The sequence below is a fragment of the Panthera tigris genome, chromosome E3 (genome assembly GCF_018350195.1).
Source record: "Panthera tigris isolate Pti1 chromosome E3, P.tigris_Pti1_mat1.1, whole genome shotgun sequence".
NCBI classification, from domain to species: Eukaryota; Metazoa; Chordata; class Mammalia; order Carnivora; family Felidae; genus Panthera; species Panthera tigris.
The window spans coordinates 3,765,312-3,790,537 of record NC_056675.1 but is presented as its reverse complement, the minus strand read 5'-3'; the positions used below and the strand labels follow the sequence as shown (position 1 = coordinate 3,790,537).

Below are 25,226 nucleotides of genomic sequence, written 5' to 3'. Positions count from 1 at the left end.
GACTCACAAGCACTCTGTCGACGACCAACGGGCACAGGGAAGCCGGGGCCGGAAAGGGCCACGGAGTTTGAGGAACGCTGCTTCCCACACCAGCAACCGCGCGTGTTCTATTACCCACAGGCATCGACTTTGGGTCCCTCGCTTCTCTGCTCGGCCCTCGGGCTTCGAGAACCCGGGCAACAGGCGAAAACGGACACCGTCCATGCTCACGTGTCTGCGGTGCCGAGGAGCAGAAGCCGACGAGGATGGCCGGCCTGTGCAGCCACAAGACGTTTCAACGTCCTTCCGGAAGGCCACGGCTGGCGGCCTCCTCGCCTCACCCCCCGGAGCCGCAGGGAGTCCGCCTGAGCCCCAGGCCCGGGCCACACCTGTGGGGCTCTCTCACCTCGAGCACCCTGCAGAAAATAATACGCGTGCCTCGGGGGTGACGGGTAAACTGAGGCAGCGGCCACGCCCGCCCCGGGGACCCACAGACCGGCCACCTCTCCAGGCCAGCGGCACGTGCGGCTTGGTAAACGTGAACGAACTTAAAGACCAAACAACTAAAAACTGAGTTCTCCACTCACTTCGGCCACATTTCAGACGCTCACCAGCCACACACGCCTCGTGCTGCCATCTTGGATGGCGCAGACACGAAACATTTCTATCACTGCAGAAAGTTCTAGGCGCTCCGTGAGACCTCCTGTTGGCTAACCCAAGGGGTCAGCAGGTCTGGAAAACCTGCTCACACCACAGGCTGCAGAGAAAAACACAACCGCTAAGAAAGCCGAATATTCAGCAGTGTCCTCGCATGCCAGCAGCCAAGGCAGGGCTATAAATGTTCGCAGTTGATACGGAATCCAACCAGAGGGAGGTGGCTATTCTTGAGGGAAAGATGTTTTCCTCAAGCTGTGATGAGTCACTGTTCCCAGCTTCAGGGGTGTACCAGCCAAGCAGAACGGATATATTTATGTCCCCAAGGGTGGAGGCAGACAGACACAAACTTCTGTTCACGGAGCTTTGCAGCCTCTGAGCTGCCTGCTTTGCCACCGGGACCATCAGACTCCACTGTCACGCTCTTTCTGAATCAGCTCCGAAGGGTTCCTAGGCTTACAAGCTATTTTTCACTGCCTGTGTTCCCCCCACGGCTCCACGGTAGCACAGAGAAGGATCCGTAATTTCACCGGTAAACTGTAACCAAATCATGTGATAGGAGGGAGTTTTTCTGGGCAGGTTTCTGATGGACAGCTGGCCCCAGCCACTGCCCGTGCACGTGCCTGAGCCCAAATCACTCACGTGGCTCAGCAGTGTCGGGCGGGAGGGGTCCTGGTGGACATCTTCCCGAGCAGCTCGCTAGGCCACCGATCGGCTCGGGCGTCAAAGGCACAACCACCACGTGACCCCAAACTCCACAACTATGAAGTTTATAAAACCCAGAATAGCTGTGAAAGGGGGCAGTGCGAGTCTGTGGGAAGGGCCCGGGAGGGGTCAGAACGCACTCGGCGTTTCTGCTTGTCCATCTGGAAAAACAGTGAGTACCTTTTGTTCTTGCGCTACAAACCCCAGAGAGCAGAGTCTCTTCTGAGCAGACAGAAGGTCAGTGCTGGGCCCTAGGATACTGATTTACTGCGAGGAGGGAAAAGAGATCTAGGGGGGAAAATATGAAATCAGGGAGGGAGGGAATGCCAGTGTTTATCAAAAGTTGGCACAGTTTTTTAGAAGTGTGCTCAGAAGGGTTTCGAAAGGAATCCCAAACGGGGAGTTATTTCCATAAAAACACACCTCCTCTGTCACTGACACCCCGTGAGGACTCTCACAGTTCTGTGTCCAGACCCTTCTCCCTGACTTCTCCTGGTGGCCCCACTCCCGTGGCTGAGGGGGGACAGCAGGACCACCACCCGGGAACCAGGAAGAAGGACGAGGGCCCCCATGCCCTGCCTGGTTATGGGAAGACAACAGAAATAACTGACAAGATGGGACAGCCCCATATGAAATCATCAAGAATTGACTGTCCATACAAGGGGGAAAAAAAAAAAAACACCTAAATTTAAGCCTAATTAGGTCATGAGGTGCTAACAAGGCCAATGACTAAATTGTATGACTTTTTTAATTTCTATAAAAATACACTGTGTCGCTCAACTTTCAAAGCAAATGTTACAATTACACTACATCAAAATGTCTGATCCTTTCAAAGATTTCTATTTTCCAAAAAAATGTCCTGCTGGGTTCAAGGGGGCTCAAATTCACAGACCCAACTTAAGACAAAATATGCTTTTCTTTATATGGTAAGACATACTGACATCAGGAGATCTGCGTAATTCAATCGATACTTCCCCCAATAATCAACCAATGCATGAGGTCACAAAACCAAGCCGGGTAATGAGAGATTTATTCCAGATGTGAGACAGAGCAACAGGTTTTAATGTAACGGAGAGAGAACACGTCCACCGATGATGTGTCAGACTCCATACCGCAAGTGACCCTGAAGAAACTACCACCTGTCAGGTTCCGGGGAGGCGTCGAGGAACGACGTCCACAATCGTCCGAAAGGCGCTAGGATACCCCTCCCTCGTCCAGCCCCCTCTCTGCGTGAGGCTGAATTTCCTTCCCAGCCTGAACCAAAGCCACCTACCCCCACAGACGAGAGGCACAGCAGCCAGGACATTCCAGCCGCCTTCGATCAAGCCAGAGCTTAAACCCTTACTTAAAGCCTTAAAACACCAAACAGCCTACTCTAAATGTCTGTGTCTGGGGAAATAGAGTGGTTTTGTCATGAACAGCGATTCTTGAGATACATTTATCACTGCTCTTTCTGAGCAGGTCAATAAACACGTGTATTTGAACTTCTCACTTCCAATCGTTGAGGGTGACGTGAACGAAAGGTCTCCGGGGTCCCCAGCGACATGTGAGGGTGTGGAAGGGCCCTTGGACGCAACATCTTGAGTCCTGCTGGAGAGGACGGGGCGGGGGGAGGGGGGTGCCCTGGGGAAGAGGGGCAGGCCAGGGGAAGCCCTTCAGCAGCGCCGGGGCCGGGGCTCAGGGGCAGGGTGCCGGGCGGCCGCTGTGGCTTCCAGCAGGAAGGTGACGCAGTCACAGCCCCGCTCTGCGTGCACGTGCAGAAGAACCAGAGCCCCGCTTGCCGAGGAAACAAACAGAAGATACATGTGTGCCTTTCTGGGCATGGTGGAACATGTGACAGATGACTACGGGGAAAAGGCGTCTTCTTAAGCAGACCACGTAAAAATAGCCATTTCTTCTGTGCGCGCCTCCCGGAAAGTATTCGTAGGAGAGAGGATGCCACACATTTGCGACCGGCTCATGATGTAAGGCTGGAACCGTTACGTCCGAGGAAAGCAAAAGCCGCGCTAACACATCTTCGGCCTGCCATCGGGCTCCTGGAAGGGGGTCTGGTGAGGCCCCAGGGGCACGGTGGCAGGACCAGTCAGCACAGGCCGGCGGGGACCCGCTGTGCTCACGGCCTCTGTCCAAGACTCCTGGGCAGTGCACGGCACACCCTCACGGCTTCCCTTTATACGTTTATGAAATACACGCACGGCCAGAGATTCCATCTGCTTTCCTTTCAATCCATCAGGAAACTTTGCCCAGAAAACCGGAAACTTGTGAAAAGCGACAGCAGCGGCGAACGTTGCCCACGAAACCTCCTTGCAAGTCACGATGCAAGGGCCTATTTCCAGGAAATCAAAGTAAAAGCATTTATATAATCCTCTCCTGTTAATATGAAATGCTTTAAATGCAGGGTAATTATGGAAATGAGGCATTGCTGTAATTTGAGTTGTCATTAATTTACCAAGTTTATCCCCTGACATTCACAAGATGCAAAAACAGCAAACAGTAAATTACTGTATCTCCAAATCAAAAGCTTTCATTTCATTTCAGCTCATAATTGTAAACATAGCTGTCTTTTTCGAAAGCACTGACTATGAACGTCATTAAAACTCTACACGATACCCTTTGGGCGCCCACCAGCCCTCTCCCTCTCCCAGTGACAAAGGCTTTTGTAAAGTTATTATAAATTCGGTTTCAGCACATGCTCCGTGATAAGTAATATCCTTCTCACAGGCTCATTGCTAAAATACTACATACGTCTTCCTATGTGGGTGACAGGCCCAAAAAAGTCAGCGTGAACTGAATGTTGGTAAGGGGCACACGTTTTCATCAACAGGGATTCCGCGTACCGGCTCCCAATGGGTTACGCTCCCAGAAATAAGCCCTTTCCAAGCAAACGTTTAACAAGATGACAGTGTAACTTTGAACAAATATTCACAAGTGATCCACAACAACTGCCAAAGGGCAAGAAAACCAGAGCGAGGGGTGTATCTAGAGAAAATGTGCATCCTGTACTCTGGCCCACGCCGTGCGGACACCATGCGGCCGAACCCACAGCTTGGTCTCCTGAGCGGCTCCTCCTTCCATGGGCACATCTGAGTCCGGCAGCCTCCACACCCACACCGTCTCTTCCCTCCTGGGAGGCCCCAGACGGGGACGTTTCTTCCTCAGAGGCCCTTCTGGCCACCTGTCTTCTCTCCAGTCCAAGGCACAGTCTCCCTTCGCGGCGGCTGGGAGCTGAGCTGACACCCTCTCCTGTCCCGAACCCCATGCAGCACACAGTTCCGGCCACAACCCAGGCTCCGGGTCGCGAGGGGATCCTGTGGCCGCGGCGGACGGGGAGGCACGGCGTCGAGAGTGAGGGAGAAAAGCAGCTTCTGCTGCCTGGGATGCTGCTGTCTGCAGCAAATCTGGGGCATTTTCCGACTACTTTCAAAATGACTTCAATCTGATAACTACAGCTATGACGGTTAGTGACTGATTCCATACTTTTCAAGGGACCACGGCGGAACAGCCCTGGGAAGCTACAGGAAACAATCTCGTACGTGCTAAAATGCTCTGCTGGTCACAGTCAGTCACCTTCCATCACGGTCCGTGTGCGGAAGCTGAGAGCCCTCCCACGGGCCGCTCACAGCATGTCCTTCAGAGGGGGGCACACGCCGGCACGGCCAGGCGCCAAGATCACGGGCCACGGTACAGGCGGTAACCAGTCTACGGGCCTAGGCAAGGACCGTCCAAAGGCGCGAGGGGAGACAGACAGACATCTCTGCTTCCTGACAGGCACACGCCCTACCGCCTAAGAGGCAGCTCAGGCAAAACAGCATCAAACCCGCGTCCGATCAGATCTTAGCCCCACTACTAACCTACGTAAGGGGAACCATGGGAATCCAGTCCACAAACGCAGGCTGTGGAAACGATACGGGGCAAGTGAGCCCATCTCTTCAGCGAGGGAAACAGAGACGGATGGAGCCTACAGGTGACAAGAGATGTGAGTGACACCAGCCAAACAGGCTGTCTGCACCTGATTTAGTTCCTGATCCAAATAAGCACAGTGTGAGAAGAGAAATTCACGAGACAGCAAGGGGAACGCATACAGTGGCCGGAAGTTTGATGACCGTGAAGAAATTATCATGAATTTTTAAGGTGTGATACCATTGTGGTTATCTTTGGGGCGCCTGGGTGCCTCAGTCAGTGGAGCGTCCGACTTCGGCTCAGGTCACGATCTCGCGGTCCGCGAGTTTGAGCCCCGCGTCGGGCTCTGTGCTGCCAGCTCGGAGCCTGGAGCCTGTTTCAGATTCTGTGTCTCCCTCTCTCTCTGACCCTCCCCCGTTCATGCTCTGTCTCTCTCTGTCTCAAAAATAAACGTTAAAAAAAAATTTTTTTAAAGGATCTTTATCTTTACTGAAGCATTGACACACAGAAGGAGATGACATTTATGATTTCCGTCCAGATAAGTGGGGGCCGCAGGAAAGCTGAGTGGGGACGAAGGAAAAGTAAGCCAGGTCACGGCAGGCTACCCCCGACGCCGGTGACGGGTGCATAGAAGTTCACCGCTCTATTTTTAAGTTTGAAATGTTCTGTCATAAAAAGTGTCGGGGGAAGAAAAAAAGACCCTGCTCGTCCCCAAAAGGTTGGAAAACACGGGAAAGGAAAAAGGGAAAAAAGGACCCTATGATCTTCCCACTCCCAGAGGCCACCGCAAACAGAAGTCTTGTTTGTACTGTAATTAATCAAGTAGCCCATGTTTATCACAAACCTGTTTTTTAAAGAAAAGAAGGCTGGAAAAAAGGGGCCAAGAGCACGTGGGGGGCTGCGTACGGGCCTCTCTCTGTGTGGCTCACACATAACATCGACGTCAAGTTCCAAATCTGAGGGCTTAAAGAACTAGTCACACGCACACTGTATCCACCCGTAAAACCAGGGAACGGGGTCCACGCGTCCCCGGGGCAAGTTGACTCTCCACCTCAGAAAACCGCGTGAGATCAGCGCCACCGCTTTCCCCACGGACGCGGCAAATCCCTCCAGTTACTCATGAGTTCATTCAACAAACACAACTCAGCTCTGGGCACGCACTGCCCGCCTGTTCCTGCGCTGCGTCTCCAGGGAGGGAGAACCGCGCCCGGCCCAGCCGTGGGGAGAAATGCTGGACTCGCGGCTCGGGAGGCCCGGCAGAGTCCAGCGAGGTGCGCGCTACCTTAGGGGCGTGGGTAACTTAGCGCGAGTCATAAGGGACGCGCTTCCCTCCCTGCGCGTCCCCACGCACTCAGCACGGTGGAGCCCCGCAGCCGCAGGCAGGGCCGGCTCTCAGTGTGTCACAAGGAACTGTTTTCCCACCGGTCATTCAAAAACACGGAGGTTTTGGGAAGACGTACCTCTAGAAATAAATGGGGGTACATTCTGGTATTCCTCTTAGCCACACGCTTTCTTGAGCGGGGAAGAAGAGTGAGGAATGCGCAGCGGAACCTGTCCCCGGGACGGGAGGTGCGTGGGACGTCCCCCAACGGGAAAGGGTGTGTCTATGACCACAGCGCAAAAAAAAAACAAAAAAAACAAAAAAAAAAAACAAGGCCCCAAGGCTCACGCACCTGCACTCCATGAAATCCAAGCATCGCCAAATCAACGAAATGCCAATACGATAGGAATTTTAAATTTATGGTAAAGAAATTCATAGCTTCAAATACTAAAAAACATTGTTTTAATGTTTAATTATTTTTGAGACAGACAGAGAGAGAGCAGGGGAAGGGCAGAGAGAGGGAGATACAGAATCGGAAGCAGCTCCAGGCTCTGAGCTGTCAGCACAGAGCCCGACGCGGGGCTGGAACTCACAAACCGTGAGATCATGACCTGAGCGGAAGTCGGACGCTTAACCAACGGAGCCACCCAGGTGCCCCCATAGCTTCAATATTAATGGCAAAACCATGTACCAATGCCTGAGAGGAAACAGACATTAATTACTACCTTTCTTTAAAAATAACGAATTTCCCATTTTGGGAGTGACAAAAACGTACACATTCAACTTCCTTGCGCTGAATTCATTAAAATTTCCTGAGCGCTTTCGGTGGGACAGGCCAGAGAGCCTAGCTTTGAGAAGTTGACAACAGCCATTTCATATGAGGGATTATGGAGTAGTTTATGCTCTCTAAAACAGAAAAACAAAACAAAACACAAAACAAAACATAAACCCACTCAAACTGCCAAACACGTCAGTCAACAGGCTTTGTCGGTTTTCAGAAGCAAACGGGAGGGGAGACACGGACTTCCACTTAATGTTTCTCCTTCTGCCCGTTTGTTCTGCTCTTGTGATTTTTACATCACTGCCTACGTGGAGATTGCTCAGAAGCTCGTCTCGAGTCAGACACAGGCACAGCGGGGCAGAGAGCCCGGTCAGCCACAGCACAGCGCTCCAGACGCGCCCACCAAGGAGGCAGGCCCCTCGAGGGCAGACCTGAGATGCACCACGAACACCCACCACGCGTTACAGGCCACAGACCTGGGACTGGCCCATCCTGAGGCTGATCTGAGGACTCGGCGGGCTAACACCCCGTCCCTGCGAGTTCCAGAAGATACCGTGGGCTCTAGATTCAGTAAGCTAGGCCCTAGTTAGTGTACCTATTCAACAGCTGGGCAGGGCGCTCTGAAAATCAGCCTCCAGTATACAGACGCGCATTAGCAGAAACAGGCCTCTAAGAGCCCCGGGGCGGGGAGGGGAAGGCGCTGTTCTGCCTGTCACTCTCCCAGGCCCTGAAATGTACTGAATGGCCCAGAACAGAGAGAACAAAGTGGTAACAAACACAGGATAGAATAACTCTGTGACTCGCCAAGCCCTGATTTTACCCAAATACATACCTTTCAAGTTTGCAAAATAAAGGTCTGTTCTCACACCCTAAGCAGGGATGAGTCACTGCTGGTGTTGCACTGGGAAACTATTCAGTGCAATATTTACAAGCCAGCTCGCCAAGACCCTGGGGAGGGGAGAAGTTTACAGAAACAAGCTTTGGGTGCCGGGGATCACCCCAGCAAAAATCCCCTGAACTCTCTCATAAAGAAGAACACTTAGCCCATCAGAGACGACTGGGGAACAGGAAGCCGGTTGGAGAAATATAGACACTCCGTGAGGAGTTAAAGGCAATTACTACACAGAAACAGAAAGTGCCCTGAAGAGGAAGCGGGGCAGGTAAATAGGCTTTCTCCTCATCAACAGACCTTGAGAAAGCAGGGATCGCAGGAGCAGAGCCCGTGGGGGAAAAAGTGGATGTGGGAGCCAGAAGACAAGGGAAAGTGAGTGAATGTCGCTAAAAGCACGCATGTGACAGTGGCCGTGCCACCCGTGGAACCGCCTTCTCCCTGCCCTTACCCCCCCCCCCCCAACTGCTGTTTCTCCTTTGGGCTCAGGAATCCCAGGCTGTGCTACAAATGCTCGAAGTGCTGGGTACCACTGCCCCACCCCAGGAGCAGCGCATTCAGGGGCACTGAGGACCGAGCACTTCCTGCCCTGTCCCTCCGCCCTGGGAATGGGAACGTCCCTCACACGCCCAAAGTCACTGCCATTGACTCGGCCCCTAGCGCGAGGGGGTGAGGGGCGCACCTCCCCGACCAACACCTCCCGATGCAATCCTTTCCAGGAGTGCGTGCAGGGGCGACCCCCGGACTCAGGCTGGGCGGGGGTCAGGCGTGTCCTCCGGTCCAGGCCCGGCAGAGGCAAGGGCGACCCTTACGGTTCAGGCTCGGTGGGGGCGGGGCGACCCTCGGAGCCCAAGGCCCAAGCAGGGTCGGGGCGGGGGGTGGGGGGGGGGCGGTCAGGAGTGGACCTTGTGTCCCGGTTGAGCACAGACCGGACCTGGGTTGGAGAACGTCCCTGAGGCCCAGGCTGGGCGGGGTCGGAGGCGTCTCCGGTGTCGGGCAGGGCGGGGTCAGGGCAAGGTTTGGGGTGACCCCAGGATCTAAGTCAGGCTGCGGATCCGGGGCGGTGGTCGGGAGTGACCCCGGGACGAGGCTCGGGCCCCGGGTCAGGGTGACCTCTGGGTCCGGGCCGGGCCAAAGGCCGAAGGTGACCACGAGTCGGGAGTCGGGCTGAGGATCCGGGTGACCCCGGGGTCCAGGCCGGGAGGGGGGGGGCGGGGAGCGGGGGCGCGGCAACTCACTGTTTGGGCAGCTGCAGGGCGGGCGCGCCGCGCCGCTGGAAGGCCCCGTCCACGAAGACGCCGTTCTTGCCGAGGCAGCGCAGGTAGAAGTGCGGCTCCTGGAAGCTGAGCTGCAGGTGGCGCCGCGAGATGAAGCTCGACAGGCCCATGCTCAGGTCCACGGAGCCCTGCGACGAGTTGCGGCCGATGGTGACGCTGGGCTGCCGCATGAGGAACTCGAACTCGCGGCCCTCGAGGCGCGCCAGCGCGGGCCCGGGGCTCCTGCGCACCGAGGCGGCCGCCGCGGCCACCAGGGCCTCGCCCGACGCGGCCCCCGCGCCCGGGCCCGTCGCGCCGCCCGCGCCGCCCGCGATCGCGGCCCCCGCGCCGCCCGCGCCCCCCGCGCCCGCGGCCCCCGCGCCCCCCGCGATCGCGCCCGGCGGCGGCGGCGGCGGCGGTGGCGGCGGCGGCGGGGGCTGGGCGGGCGGCGGCGGCGACGGGGCGGCGGGCCCGGGCGCGGGGGCCGCGGGGGCCGCGGCGGCGGGGAAGGCGGCGGCGGCGGCGGCGGCGGCGCACAGCACGGGGCTGCAGGGCGCCGAGCGCAGCGCCAGCAGGGCGCGGGCCCCGCTGTCCTCGCCGACTTCGGCCATGTTCGCGCAGCTCCGAGCGGCCTCCGGCGGCGGCGCGGCGGCGGGGGGCGGGGCTCCGCGGGGCGCGGGCGGGCGCGGCATCCCGGGCCGGATCGCGGGCGGAGCGGAGCCGGAGGCCGCGCGCGCTCCCGGGGCGGGCCGGGGCGGTGTCCACGCCGGCGGCGCGCTGCCCTCCCCCCGCCCCTGTCCTCGGGTGGGGTGGGGTGGAGGGCCCGGCGGGGAGCGCTGCCTTCCCCGCGCTCGCGTCCTGGGGCCGGGGGCGGGGGACAGGGGAGGAGGGGACAAATGGCCTCCCACTCCTGGGGTGGGGGTGGGAGAAGACCGGGGAGGGGGGACGGCTGTCCTGCCCCAGTTCCTGTCCTTGGGTGGGGGTGGGGGGGCCGGGAAGGTGGGGACCGTCCTGGGGAGGGGGGAGGGACGACTGTCCTTCTCCCCCCCTCCCCGGCCTCCCCGGCCTTGCTTGGGGTGGGAGGGCCGAGGAGGGGAACCCCTAAAAGTCTAGCTGGAGAGTTTTTCTCCTGGGTCACTGGGCAAAGGGACAAATGAGCTCAGCAGTCTCTGGGGCCCAGACGCTCCACCCCCCTAGCCTAAACTGCCGTCACACTTAAGCACCTGAATTAAGGGTTTTCTACTGTAAATGGAGTTTGCCTAAAGATGCTCGCGATCCCTGATGTCTGTGTTCCTTTTTGGAATCATTTATTCAATCAACTAACAGCTAGATCAAGTATCCCGGGACCCAGGCTAGGCACCGGCTTCAGGAAGACAGACACAGCTTTGCCCTTCAAGCTGTTTACCTGCTCATCCGGGAAGAACATGCCTGGCCAGTGGGGCATTGGGGGTCAGACCCCTCTAGTACCCCTCTAGTACTACGGAGGACCCCCATATGCCTTCCTAATTCAGCCGGGCCCCCTAAAAAGGTGGCAACGTTCCCACATTTCCATCATTTAATAATTGTCGAATGCTTACCTGGCCGGGGAGATACCATGATCATGAAGGTGGTTTTCCCAGGACGAGGCTGGTCCATTGCACTCCAGATGTGCTGACCCCTGCGACCTCCCCAACTGCAGAAACCTCCACTGCGTAATTTGGGATAGTGGGGGAGGAAAAAAAAATGATTGTCAGGTGTCAGAACACAGACCCTCCCTGGTGGAGCTAACAATTCAGTGGGAGATGCAGACGTGGGTCAAATGCATGTGCTAATAAATACAAAATCACCACCATCAAAAATCCTGTGAGGCATTGCCGGGTGGTGACCTGAGAGTGTGTGGGGAGAAGGGGCCCCCCAGGGTGAGAAGTTTGCTTGTTTACTCACTTTCCAGCCTGGACGTGTGGGACGTATTAACCAATCATCGTCTGAGCAAATACAGAGGTACAAATGGAGATAGAGAAGTTTGTGGTGCAGGCGGGGTGCGGCGGGGGGGGGGGGTTGTAAAACATTTTTATGAAAAGCCGTCACAAGAAAACATACTTGGCAGAGGGAAGAGGACAGTAGAAACAGGGTCAGGGATCTCTTCCCTAAGGAATGACAGTTGATCTGAAGTCCCAAGATGATTTGGGGTGAGGGGGGGTGGGAGTCTGGGGGATGGGATTCTAGCCAAGGAACAGCATGTGTTAAGGGAGCGTGGCACCTTCCAGGGACTGACAGGTCACTGAGGATGAAACAGAGAGTGACCACGTCAGCTGGGCCCAATTAGGCAAAAAAGCCTAACGGGCCATGTTGGGTCATGTAAGGATTTAGGTCTTGTCCCACCGGCCGTGGAAACCACTGAGGGCTTTTCAGCAGAAAGGCACACATATTTGACCCACGTATTTGAAACAGAACCACTAGCTGTTGTGTGGAGCTCGAGTCAGAAAGGGGTCAGTGGCTGTGGGAGGCCAGTAAGGAAGCTGGTAACTCAGGCGAGGGGGCAGGGCGGGGGCCGAAGGAGAGAGGTGGACAGAAGTTGGGAGATTTGGGCAATATTTATCTGATACAAAGACATTTGCATACACACTGGTGGTGAGAAGGTAAAATCGTGCAGCTGCTGTAGAAAACACTCTGGCAGTCCCTGAAAACATTAAACATAAAACGACCACGTGATCCAGCAATTCGATTTCTAGGTATAAGCCCCAAAGAGTTGAAAGCAGGGTCTTGAAAAGATGTTTGTACGTCCATGTTCACAGCGGCACCAAAAGGTGGGAGCCAGAGTTCCACCCACACGTGTGGCCAGACAGCCAGGCCCAGACCGACAGAGCTCCACGAGTCTTTTCCCGAGGAGCAAGGCCACGCGTGTTGGTAACACCGGCAGCTCGTGGGCCGCGTCACGGTGACCCTGCCAAGCCCGGACAGCCGCTGCATTCCTTCCTCCGACAGCAAGCCACTGGATATCCTGACAGCTTCAACAGACGGCGCGAGGAAAGGGCCAGTAAAAGGCCATTAGAGAAGATATACGGATGACAGATAAGCACAGGAAAAGAGTCTCGACATCACCCCTTGTTGGGAGTGAGTTGAAACAACGAGACATCGGTAGACACCTACTGAAGTGACTTAAGGAAAATGACGATACCAACTGTTGTTGCAAACGTGGGGCGGCCGGGGGCTCGCTGACCCAGCTGGCGGGACGCGCACGACAATGCCACCGCTTGAGGAGACAGTTTGGCGGTTTCTTACGAAGTTCAACAAACTTACCTTCCGGCTGGCAGCCCCATTACGTGGCTTTAACCCAAGTGTAATGAAAACTTGCGTTGGTACAAAAGACCTGTACGCAAATAACCACCAAAAAGTGGAAACGCCCCAACGATCCCAATGCACCCCAACTGGGGATCGGATTAACAAATTGCCGTACGGCAATAGCCACGCGGTGGAATACAACGTGGCAACGAAAAAGAGCCAAGTGTGAATCTGCAGAAGACGGGTGAACCCCAAAATGCACCGGGTAGGCTTTCATCTGCAGGACGCTCCGGGAAAAGCAAAACTATAGAGACAGAGACAGGTGAGCGGTTGCCAGGGGCTGGAGGTCTGGGGAGAGGCTGACTGCAAAATGGCACGTGGGAATTTGGGGGGCAGGGGAGGGGATGACTGTGGTGGCGATCGCGTGACTCTGTGTATCTGTCAAAAGTAGCAAAACTGTGCACTAAAAAAAGCAAATTTTCAGGGCGCCTGGGTGGCTCAGTCGGTAGAGCGTCTGACTTCGGCTCAGGTCATGATCTCACGGTTCGTGGGTTCGAGCCCCGCGTCGGGCTCTGTGCTGACAGCTCGGAGCCTGGAACCTGCTTCGGAGTCTGTCTCCCTCGCTTGCTGCCCCTCCCCCACTCAGGCTCTTTCTTCTCTCTCAATAGTGAATAAACGCTAAAAAAAAAAAAAGGTTTAAAGCAAAATTTCCTCTATGTAAATAGTACTTTCATTTACAAATTAAAAAATAAAAATAGAACTCTCCAGAGCCTGCGTTATAGACCCCGAACGTGGATAAGAGCCATGCGGCCCAATTCAGAAGCCACTAGCCACAGCTGGCTATTTGCATGTATGTTCTAATTAAAATGAAGTAAAATTAAGCATTCCATTCCTCAGTGGCACGAGCCACGCTTCAAGTGCTGGATGTGGAGGTCCTTATCCTGTGGCTACTGTCCTGATCACTGCAGATAAAGAACATGCCCATCATTGTGGAAAGTTCCCCCAGCCCAGCCGCTCGGAGGGTATCGTGCCAGGCACACGGTGGCGGTACCAGACCTGCAAAGAAGCGATGCCTTGGGCCCCCGACGGCCCTGAGGGGTTTTCACCCTCGGGCCGGGGTGGGTACGTGCAAAGCAGAACAGAGCCCCAGCAACAAGAAAGGGTGCTTCTGGAACCCTCGGCGTTAGAGCTGGCTGAGTCTGAAGGCAGGTAGATGGGGCCGAGGAGGAGAAGCCTCAAAGTTCGGAAGCTCCTGGTCCATACCTGCATCCTCAAAGGGTTGGAACTCACTTAATATCTGTCAAATGCCTGCAGAACCCAGACCTCTGTGTTCGTATCGTCTTCCCTTTCCTGTCTGCTGAGTGTTACTTCCTGCTGCTGCCCTATCCTTCTGGGATGCTTCCTGTGGCCCCAGGACTGCTTCCTGCCTGTTCGCGGCGTCCTGAGGGCTTCCTGTCATGCAGCCACGGGAACTCTGACCACCGTGGAGCAGGACTGCACTTTTGTACAGCTGCAAAAGACAGCCAGAGAGAGAGAGAGAGAGAGAGGGAGAGAGAGAGAGGCTGTGTTGCTCATCTGTTGCTGGGCGGTAAAGGGCTCCAACGTGCTGAAAACACAAGAACACGTATCGCCTCGGTTTCTGTGGGCCTGGAATTGGGGAAGGAACGACTCAGCTGGGTCGTTCTTGCACGGGGTGTCTCAGGAGGTTGTGTCAACGTGTGGGTCGGGGCCGCATCTCCTGGAAGTTTACCTGAGCCTGGAGGGTCCACCTCCCAGGTGACGAGCTCCGGTGAGAGCACACGAGGAAGCCCCACCCTGCCGTTTCTACAGTGTCCCTGTGGTTACGCGGTCACCCAGTTCAGCACGGGAGGGGTCTCCGCGGGAGTGTGGCCACCAGCAGGGGAGATGGAAGGAGTGGGGGGTGGCGCCTGGGTGGCTCGGTCCGTTGAGCGTCCGACTTCGGCTCAGGTCATGATCTCACGGTTCGGGAGTTTGAGCCCCACGTCGGGCTCCATTCTGACGGCTCAGAACCTGCTTCGGATCCTCTGTCCCCCTCGCTCTCCGCCCCTCCCCCATTTAGCAGCCAGACAATATGCTGGTGATGATATGCCGCCTGGCGACGTAGGACAGAGCGAACCGCGTTGAGTTGCCACAGTGAAGTCAAGGCGGCAGGAAGGTGTGCTGGAGGGGACCCAGGCTCTGGAGCCCGCTCCTCTGTTACCCAGTCACGTGACCTTGGGCGAGTCATTTGGCCTCTCCGGGCTTCAGGGTCCTCGGCTGTAACGCGGACTTAGAAGGGTGTCGGAGGGCTTAAAAGAAATAATGTCAATGGGGCTGCAAGACACTCGGAACCTCATTCACGTTGCTTCCGGAAACGCAGAGCGCTTTACAAGAACAGGCTGGGAGATGAGGGGAGCAAGACTCTTAGCCCAAAGCCCAGCCCGCCCGGCAGGCCTTGCAAAGCAGAGCCCCCTGGACGAGTTGCAAGACGGGCTGCTTCCCCTCCCCCGATGGACACCCCAGGGGATGTTTTTCCCTCCTCTGTTAAGACCTGATGGAGCCTCTGGGGGCAAAGCTCACGGAAATGTGGGGCGGACCCCTAGGACTGAGAGGTTTTCGTTTTCACGTCCTCGTCGAGAGGCCAGCGTCCACCGCGTCCACCCTGGGTGGGTGGGGGGGGGGCTTCTCTGGCCCCCGCTGGGTCTCCCGGCGCCTCCTGCTCTCAGACTTCTGTTCTGGAAAGCTGTCTCCCCCACTTGGGCACCGAGGTTTGCCCCGTGGCCTCCCTTTTCTGGCCGATCTAGGAGTTGTTTTCAGCGTGTTCGTTCGGCTTCTATCGTGTGGCGTGGATCGGGGGGCAACGTGTAAGCTCCGGGCACAAGGGACCGGACGCGGGAGGTAATCGTACGTCTCCCAGCAGCTGTTTCTGCTTCTTGGCGAAGCTCTGTGCATCCTCTCCCACCACTAACTGCTCAATGCCCCTCTTCCTCTGCCCCTCCCCTGCTGGTGATGTCTCTCTCTCTCTCTCTCAAAAATAAATAAACATTAAAAAAATTATTAATATAGTAATAGTTTCCACGGGGGTTACAGTTTGAAATGATAATATTTGGGATATATTGGCTTAAATAAAGTGTATTACTGAAATTAATTTCACCTATTTCTTTTTACCACTTTAATGCAGCTCCTGGGAAATTTAGAACTTACATCTGTGCCTCTCATCTGTGGTTCATATATTTCTACCCCACGGTGCGTTAGAGGCCAGTGAAACTTTTCTGGTCCGGTCAATGTTTCTGTCTTCATGACGATGCTTTCCATTTGTGTTTGAGCAGAGCGAGGGCTCCTAGCTATCAATTCGGTGCCTCTGTGTGGCGTGTTTTCCTTCCTGTTTTAGTTGCCAGGTCGCCTTGTGCAACTCATAGCGTCCGAGGGGGTCTGTGCCTGTAGCTGAATCTGCCCGAAGGAGGTGCAGAGACGGAAGGAACGTGCAGACTGTCCGGGAAGCTGTGCTGTGTCTGCCCCGGGGTGTTTTGGTTTTCGGCCAAGGAAAGCAGCACTGGCCAACTTAAACAAGAAGGGAATTTATCGGCGTGATGCTGGACGGTTCACAGAACCAAAGAAAGCTGAGATCCGGGTTCCCGAAAAGGGTGGGAGTCAGCTGCCGTGGGGATTAACAGCAGCAGCACCCCAAGGCTGCTCTCTCGGGTGGGGGGGGATCAGCTCTGGCTTCTCCCCTTTTCACACCATCCCACATGAGCTGAGCGAGAATGTCCAGGAGACAGCGGCTGACTGGCTCCCTGAGGCTCCGGGCCCGGGACCTGGATCGAAGGTGGGCAGACCACAGAAGACGCAAGCAGAGGCTGGCCCTTACTCAAAGCAAAGTCTGGCCACTGTTAGTAGAAGGGGGAGGGTGTGCCGAGCAGGCAGAGACAATAGACGTTCCCTGCCTCACTCCTGCCTGGTGTCGTCAGTGGCCACTGTGGGACACGGCCAATTCAGCTTTTTTTCTTTCTTTCTTTTGAGACTCTTAAATTCATCTTTTCAAACTTTAAACTATGGAAGCATGTACAAAAGAGGACAGAATAATAAAATAAATCTCCGTGTATCCATCCATCCCCTGGCGTCCACAACGATCAACTTATTGTCAGGCTTGTTTCATCTATAAGCCCACCCAGCTCCTCCTGTATTATTTGGAAGCAAATCTCAGGCATTATATCATTTCCTGTAACTCCGTGTGTATCTCTAAAAGACAAGAAAAGACACGGTTAAAGAAAACGTAACCGTGATATTATCACCGGTAAAAGACTCCCAACAATGTCTTAATATTATCAGATTTCTGGCCAGTGTTCAGATTCTGATTTTTTTTTTTTAACGTGTATTTATTTTTGAGAAAGAGAGAGACAGAGCATGAGTCGGGGAGGGGCAGAGAGAGAGGGAGGCGCAGAATCCGAAGCAGGCTCCAGGCTCCGAGCTGTCAGCACAGAGCCCATTGTGGGGCTCGAACCCACGAACCCTGAGATCACGACCTGAGCCGAAGTCGGACACTTACTGTCTGAGCCGTACCCCTAGCTTCTCTTTTTTTAACAACTTTATTGAGGCCTGACGTTTTCCATATTAAATTCACACAGTTAGTGTATGGTCTGATGACTTTTGGTCCTGTCCAGTTTTCAAACGTCTTAGAACGTTTCCGTCACCAAAGATGCTCCCTCACCGCTCTTGCAGCCAAGTCCTCACAATCTTTTCACAATCTAGCGAAAAGTTAAACATACACTCAGTGTGCAATGCGACGCGTCCACCCCTAGGAATCTGCTCGAGAGAAGTGAAAACACATGTCAAAGACTACTCCGTGAAAGTTTAGAGCAGAATTATTCATAAAACCCAAGCTGGAAGCGATCCATATGTCTATCATCTAGTGGGCTCATTGAAAAGAAAACGGTATTTTCGTACAATCGAGTATGCTCCGCACGAGCAGGGACGGGTAGCGGATACGTGCAACAATACAGATGAACCCCAAACCTTGTGCTCAGTGAGAGAAGCAGACAGTGGACCACACGCGGAATGCCTCCAGGCGTAGGAAAGGGGTAGAAAGAGGAAATTTTAGAGGAGAAGGCGTATCGGGGCTGGCTGGGCCGCCCCTCCTGGGAACTCTTCTCTCTCTGTCCTTCTCGGAGGCTCTCACTGGAAACTGGTGCTTTCAGTTCTGCAATCCCAGCTGCCCTAAAACAGGGGCACACGAGGCCCGGCTACTTCCAGAAATAAACGCAGAGAGAACAAGGTACAAATTTAGATATCGGGAAACATCCTGCCACGTGCGCTTGAAGAATCATGCCTTTATGTCTTAAAACAGTGATACTTTGGGGGCGCCTGGGGGCCTCAGTCGGCCAAGCGTCCCACTTCAGCTCAGGTCATGATCTCGCGGTCCGTGAGTTCCACCCCGCGTCGGGCTCTGTGCTGACAGCTCAGAGCCTGGAGCCTGCTTCGGATCCTGTGTCTCCCTCTCTCTCTCTGCCCCTCCCCCAACCTCAAAAAAAAAAAAAAAACTTAAAAAAAATAAAATCAAGTAAAACAAAATACATGAGCAAAAAGCTCTTAGTCCTTCCTACAAAACGCTTTGTCACCCACACAGATGACAATATGCTTCCGCCCCTAGGTGAGCAGAGCCGACGGCACACGGGCACCGTGGGTGCGGGGACAGGCACTGGAACCAGACCCCCTTAGGCTTCAGGTGTGGCTCCAGCACTAACTACCTGTGTGACCGTGGGGCTCCCCATGCCTCAGTTTCCCCACTTCCTGTAAACCTCCGGACTAAATGAAGGTCATGTGTGTAAAGGGCTCCGGGCAGCGCCCGGCAGGAAGGCGACATCCCAGTCGCGCTATTCAGCATTGGGTTGACTCGCCCTACTGCCCCTCAAGAATCGTCAAATCTGCTCAACGGTCACTAATTTCTCCTGTTTCGACCTAAAATTATAACCGGGACTCAAGTTTAAAAACACAGGCCCGAGTGTGGGAGCGCAACCAGAGATCCCCGGAGGTCTGCCCGCGGGAAGACTCGGAACCAAAGGCCGTGAGACTAAATGAAACTGGTCTTTACCAATTCCACGCCACGGGGGCGGGGGCTGCTGGTCTCATCCTCCCCCCACGCACACCACCGCGTCCCCGTTGTGAAGCGGGAGAAAAGGGAGAAGCACACGCAGCTTCCCACATCCGTGAAGACGTTTGTATCTTAGAGAAGGAAATGGAATTCGAGAAGTCTGACTTCTGGCCTAACTCCCAGCCATTTACAAAAAGCGTGGCTGTGCTAGACACAGTTGGCGCTCCGCTAATTGGAAGCAGCTGAAATGCAGCCTCCGTTGTGCGTGTACCTTGCGGATGACGTGGTGTGGGGAGGCCACGAGATGCGTGTGAAAAGTGCGCGGCCCGGCGGCCCTCGGCTGTGCAATACCTGCCGATCGGATTTCCCCTCTACGGTTTATCCTGTTAAGGCTTCAAAGGAAAAAAACAAGCTGGCTGAGAGAGGCTTACGAAGTTTACGGTGATCGAAAAGACGAAATCTGTAAGACATAATCCCGCTCCCTCTTTTACGTCTATCACCGCCATAGAGAATGAGCAACCAGCTGTTGAGTTTGAAGTGAGCTGGCACGTTCGCTTCCAGGTTTGAAATCCTCCCTGGAAAGCGTTTTCTTACCGTGCCAACAGCAGCAAATATAGGCCCTGAAGGAGATTTACAACCAACCTAGAACAATAAAATAAGTAATGTCTGAGAAAAGGATCAAATAAGTATAAGGTTAAAAAAAAAGAGTACGGGACCCCCAAGATTCCTGAACCTCTCTCGAAACCAAAAACCCCTGATTCCCTTGGAATCATGACTTGGAGACAGTCATGCTTGACCCTAAGCACAGAAAGACAATGGCAGTTCCTGTAACACCTCCGTGTTTCCCTTTGGTGACGGTGGTCACCCAGCAGCTACCCGCCACGGGCGGGCCAGATTTACTACTCAGTCCCTCCCCTACAGAATGTAATTAGCCATCGAAGATTCAAAACGTGACAAGATGGAGATCATTCCCCTCTGTAGGATGCCGGAGGTGAAGCCGTGTTCCAGCGAGGAAGGCGGGGCCGCCTGTCCTGCAGGTGACCGCCGTCAGGAGTCCTGGCTTCTGGTGGCTGTGATCCCAGGCGGTGTCACAGGGTGGTTAATGATTATCGTCTGCAGTTAAAAGGGCAGAGCCTCCTAGCAGCCTCCTCCATATCCATTCTGCACTTCCTCTGGTTAGTACAACTCCGGTTTTGCCCAGGAGGGTACGGAGCCCAGCTAAAACACAGCGTGTCTCAGCCTGCCTTGAGGCCAGGGGTGGCCACGCAACGTTCTGTGGCTAACGTGCTCAAACAGAGGTCACAGAGCTCGGGATGACAGACTCGCTTTATCACGTATGTGTGCAACCTTGAATAATGGGTTGCATTTATTTGTTTTTACGCTTTTTATGATTGGAATGACACTGCATAGGCCTTCTTGTTTGTTTTCAGTGGGGGGAGAAGATGCAGAGAGAGAGAGGGAGAGAATACCAAGCAGACACCGTGCTGTCAGCACGAACTGCGAGATCACGACCTGAGTCACGATCAAGTCGGATGCTTAACCCACTGAGACACTCAGGCGCCCCTGTGTAAGGTCTTCTGTGTCTGGCATTTTGCAATCAAATTGTTTGGACCATGCGTCCATAGTTTGCAAGTGGTCCATTCATTTCCAATGCTTTCTAGCATTTCCCCTGTATGAATATGCCATACTTCATTCATTCAACTGGAGATGGACATTTTCAGCAATTACTCTAAGAACACTTCCTGTCTGTATATCCCGGAGCACAGGAGCACACATCTCTCCAGGTGCTTCTCAAAGTGTGGTTCCCTAGATCAGCAGTGTCAGCATTACCTGTGGACTTGTTAGAATGCAGATCTGGGGGTCCACCCAGACCTTCAGACTCAAATTCTGGGAATGGGGCCCAGAAGCCCCCCCAGGAGATTTGGACACATGAGAACCTCTGTTCTCGGTTATATATCTAAAAGTACGCTTGGAGTCACAGGATATGCAAACTTCAAATCTCCTAGATAATGTCAAACTATTTTCCAAAGCCTTTGTCCCAATCTGCACGTCCACTTACAGTGTATTTCAGCCCCCCTTGCTCCATATTTTTGCCATCACTTGGCTCGGTCAGACTCTTAAATTGTCAGCCTGGAAGCTATGAAGCTACCTCATCATAGTTTTAATAGGTGTGTGACATAGTTTTAATAGTTTTGTGTGACTTCTGATGAGGTTGAACCTTTACTGGCCATCCAGATAGGCCCTTCCATGCAGTGCCTGTTCCAGTTTTTTACCCATTTCTCTCTTGGGTCATCTGTTTTTGTTTTGTTTTGTTTTGTTTGTTTTGTTTTTTCCTCATTTGTTTGAAGCTCTTTAAATATTTGGAAAATGGGTCTTGGTTGGTTATTCCTGTGCAGGTTATCTCCTTCCACTCTGAGCAAAGCTGTTGCTACACTTTGAGGAACAGCTTCTTGATTTTAATTTAGTCCGGCTTGCCCCTGTTTTCATTTATGATTGGTGATTTCAATGACTTGTTCAAGAAGTTATTCCCTACCCCTCAGTCATGAAGATGTTCTCCTACAGTGTCTTCTAAAAGATTGTAGCTCTGCCTTTCACATTTAATTCTTTGATCCAGCCTGAATTGACTTTTTGCATACGATGTGAGGTAGGGGTTCCATTTCTTTGACAGATGTGTACGTACATAATTTTCTTGGTATCATTGGCTGAAAACTATGTCTTTCCCCCAACAGCTCTGCAGGGCCACTCTGTCACACACTGAGTGCTCACATGTACACAGATCTGTTTCTGAGCATTCTGGTGTCTCCTCTATGTATTTGTGTATACTTAGATCAAGACTACACAGTAGGGGATGCCATACCTCCTCTGCTGCTTCCCTATAGCAGAATTCCTCCTCTCAGAGAAGCTTTAGGTGCCTTGGGTCAGACTGTTCCCTTGCCCCCATTTCATAGGGTCAGGATGCCTTAAGAGTTGTCTGTAATTTGGCCCCGGCTCACACATTTCATGCCGCCTCTCCACACACCATCCCTGCCTGTTGACATCCCACGTTTCCTGCAAGGCTGCTCTCAAATGCCGACACCTCAGATCACTGGCAGCCAGAGTGGTTCCTTCCTCTTCAGACAGAGCCAGTGGGTAGGATGACTGCGTGAGAACGCTGGGGTTGCTGTAACAAAGTACCACAAACCAGGTGGCTTAATCCACAGAAATGCATCGTCTGTCAGTCTGGAGGCCAGGAGTCTGAGATCGAGGTATCAGCAGGGCCATCCCCCTTTTTATGAGAACCCCAGTCACTTTGGGTTAGTGGCCACCTACTCTAGTATGGTTCCACTTTAATGAATGACATCTGCAATGACCCTATTTTCAAGTAAGGTCACATTTGGAGGGACTAGGGGCAGGGTTTCAACATGTGACTACTGCAGGGACACAGCCTGACCCAGAACAATGACCATATAATCGATCATCTGAAACTGGGACATTTTGGAGAGTAAAATAGGGCAGTAGTAACTGTACCGGGCTCAGTGTAAACCGTGAGTTCTCTGGATAATCCACAACATGTGGGCCACCCTACGGAGACAAGGGGAGGTTCACATCACGCAAACACGTCTAACTTCGGCACTGGCTCAGTTAGCAGGTTTTAACTGCAAATAACAGAGAAGCCAACCCAGTGTGGCTCTGACACAGAGGGGATTTATGACCTCACGTGTGAGAACTTAGGAGAAAGGACAGGCCTAGGATGTGTTGATCCAGTGACTCCGTGGTGCCATCAAGGACTCCATTTCTCACCACCATGTGGCACCTGTGTCCTTGTTGTATTGACTCTTGTACTTTCGAGAGCCTGAAGGGGCCCTGGGCCCCGTCTTCCCAAACCAGGATCCAGAGACCATTTTTGCTTCATGCGTCTCTCTTTAGGAACAAAGACTCCAGCCCGCTTCCCTTCATGGCTTGTCGGCCCAAATTACACTCCCCACCTGTGCCTAAGCCATGGGGGATGTGGGACCACCACACCCTTCCTAGCTTAGTCATGATCCTCTCTTAAGAGCTGGGCCCCACTTCTCCTGCAGCAGGTAGAAAGTGTGTATCTGGACAAAATCTGGGATCTCTCTGCAGGAAGAGGAGAAGGGTGGGCGGGGGCTTCTAGGTAGGCAGCAAAAAAGCACCTGCCACAACAGGGCACAGGGCCGACGGTGAGGACCGGCAGCGTGTAAGGACATGTAAAAGGAGAGATTCTCACAGCTGCGTGTGGAAGCAAAAAGTAGGCCCCTCAAATCGTCACCATGTTAATTCTTTCTGGGACATTTATGAAACCCAACGTTTTGGGGAGCCGGCAGTGGTACTCACGTCTCGTAAGGTGGAAGGTGTGATAAGTAAGGTTAGATGGTTTTGTTTTGTGGCCCTGGACGGAAGTCATCTCACAGGGGATCGCTCTGCAATGTGCCATCACTAGAGAGTACCAGTGAGAAACAGGCAATCAGTGAAAATGATGGTTACCAAGCAACAAGCTAGCACAGCAAGAATGGAATAAAGGGGACTTAAAAGGGCCACAGAAATCAATCAGCAGAAAAAGGCGGCATACGCGAGAAAAAGCACATCGGAGAGCCAATCCAGTGTCTGCTAAATTTCATTTTTAAAATGACACTTTCCCTGATTTGAAATGCAATATATGTTCATTGTAGAAAATCAGGAAATACTTATAAAAAAGAAACTAGTCGCGTGCCTAATCTCACCACTGACTACTTTCAATAGTTTGGGGCATTTCCCTGAGAACACACACACACACACACACACACACACACACGCTCACACTCTATCTCGTATCTTACCTTTTTCATGTCACGTTACTTTGTATGGTATTTCCCCATTCTTAAAAGTCCTCAGTCGACATCATTTTAAATAACTGCGTAGCACACACACTGATCAATCACTCTGCAAAACACCATCACTTTGTGCTTTGGAATGACTATCACAGGGGTGTGGGTGGTGGGGAGGAAACAGGGGGTTGAGAAGCTAAGTGCCAGCATTACTCACGTATCCACTTGTTGGATTGTGAAGTTAAGGCAAAGGCTTACCTCCTTCTGATCTCTTCTCCAGTTTGGGGGAAAGAAAGCCTGTGTCGAGGACGGGGTGGGAGGAACGTCTCTGATTTGTGTGTGTGTGTGTGTGTGTGTGTGTGTGTGTGTGTGTGTGACAGGGGAACCCTGTGTGTTGATGTGTGCTGTAAACCATAAAGCAAAACACAAAACTTTCCGATTATTAGTGACATTTTTCAAAAAGATAAGCCATCGAGCGCCTGAGCCCTTCCTGGAATAATAGTGAGCTAATAGGTACAGTAAGGTACCCAGCTGTACCTTAAATTTCCTCCCTTCACTGGTGTGATGGATCCTTAGGAAGCACTGAAGAACCATTATCCTAATCATCTCTCCTATTAAGAGTGTCAATTTTTTAATAAAAAAAAAAACCAACAAAACTCACAATGGCAAGGCTGCAGAAGTATTTTTTTTTTCACTGTCCTCGTAGGATTTCCCTGCTATTTGACAGTGTGTATTAGGCCAGACTAATTTCCAGTCATTTTATTCTGTTAACCTTCAAGGAGTGAGCAGGCCTGGTTGGTCACAGATCAAGCCACGTCATCTGTTTCTCAGGTTTATTATTTCGGCAAGGAGAGCATCTGCCCTCTTGGGTTGAGACGTCATATTGATCTCCCAGTGTGATGATGCTATGTGTCCCCCATCCTTCCCGTTGTCTGCGCCATACCTGTTAAAAAAAATTTTTTTTAATGTTTATTTTTTGAGAGAGAGAGAGAGAGAGAGAGAGAGAGAGACAGGAAAAGCAAGCAGGGGAGGGGCAGAGAGAGAGGGAGACACAGAATCCGAAGCAGGCTGCAGGCTCCAAGCTGTCAGCACAGAGCCCGATGCGGGGCTCGAACTCACAAACCGTGAGATCGTGACCTGAGCCGAAGTCGGACGCTTAACCGACTGAGCCACCCAGGTGCCCCATGCCATACCTGTTTTAGATTCACGGGACTACTGCTGTATCCAAAACATGCCAGATTTTGTGTTTTGAAGTATACCCCCCATGTTGAGGCCTTTACAATGAATTGCATCTTTATCCATCTGACTTCCCAAGCTAAGAGGATGTGATTGTTTTGATACACTTCTGCCCTCATGGGAACGGATGGCCCTCAAATGTTCTTCGAGCCAGCTTTTTTTCCCTTTTTTTTAAATTAAATCTTTATGGAAAGGAATGTGCTTCCGTTCAGAGGCATAGAGGCCGCTCCCCATCCTGATAGGGGCCACAATATCGGGACAAAGAGGCTGTTTCTCTCTGCAACAGGACAGTCCAAAAGGCAGGCCCGTGGATATCAGGCCTGGTCCCTAGGAAATGAGGACTTGTCTTGG

The 25,226-nt window shown here is 53.3% G+C and overlaps 1 protein-coding gene, 1 long non-coding RNA gene, 1 other non-coding gene and 1 pseudogene across 3 annotated transcripts in view; 2 read left to right on the top strand and 2 right to left on the bottom strand.

Annotated features, from left to right (window-relative positions):
* The window catches only part of FOXK1 (forkhead box K1), a 63,164-nt gene extending 53,068 nt beyond the window's left edge, over nt 1–10,096 (bottom strand). Inside the window, exon 1 of the mRNA XM_042972315.1 lies at nt 9,468–10,096. Coding sequence (XP_042828249.1) covers nt 9,468–10,096 — 629 coding nt within the window. The remainder of the gene's footprint in view (nt 1–9,467) is intronic.
* Nucleotides 10,097–11,054: 958 nt separating this feature from the next.
* On the top strand, nt 11,055–11,239 carry LOC122234773 (annotated as a pseudogene).
* Nucleotides 11,240–13,233: 1,994 nt separating this feature from the next.
* TRNAR-UCG lies at nt 13,234–13,318 on the top strand. The gene has a single exon. It is a non-coding gene; the product is annotated as a tRNA-Arg (tRNA).
* A 5,092-nt stretch (nt 13,319–18,410) lies between these two features.
* Nucleotides 18,411–23,324, bottom strand: LOC107179543. The gene is made up of 3 exons (XR_006212673.1): nt 23,170–23,324; nt 19,429–19,476; nt 18,411–19,226 (listed from the first exon to the last, which is right to left on the bottom strand). It is a non-coding gene; the product is annotated as an uncharacterized LOC107179543 (long non-coding RNA).
* Nucleotides 23,325–25,226: the final 1,902 nt, after the last annotated feature.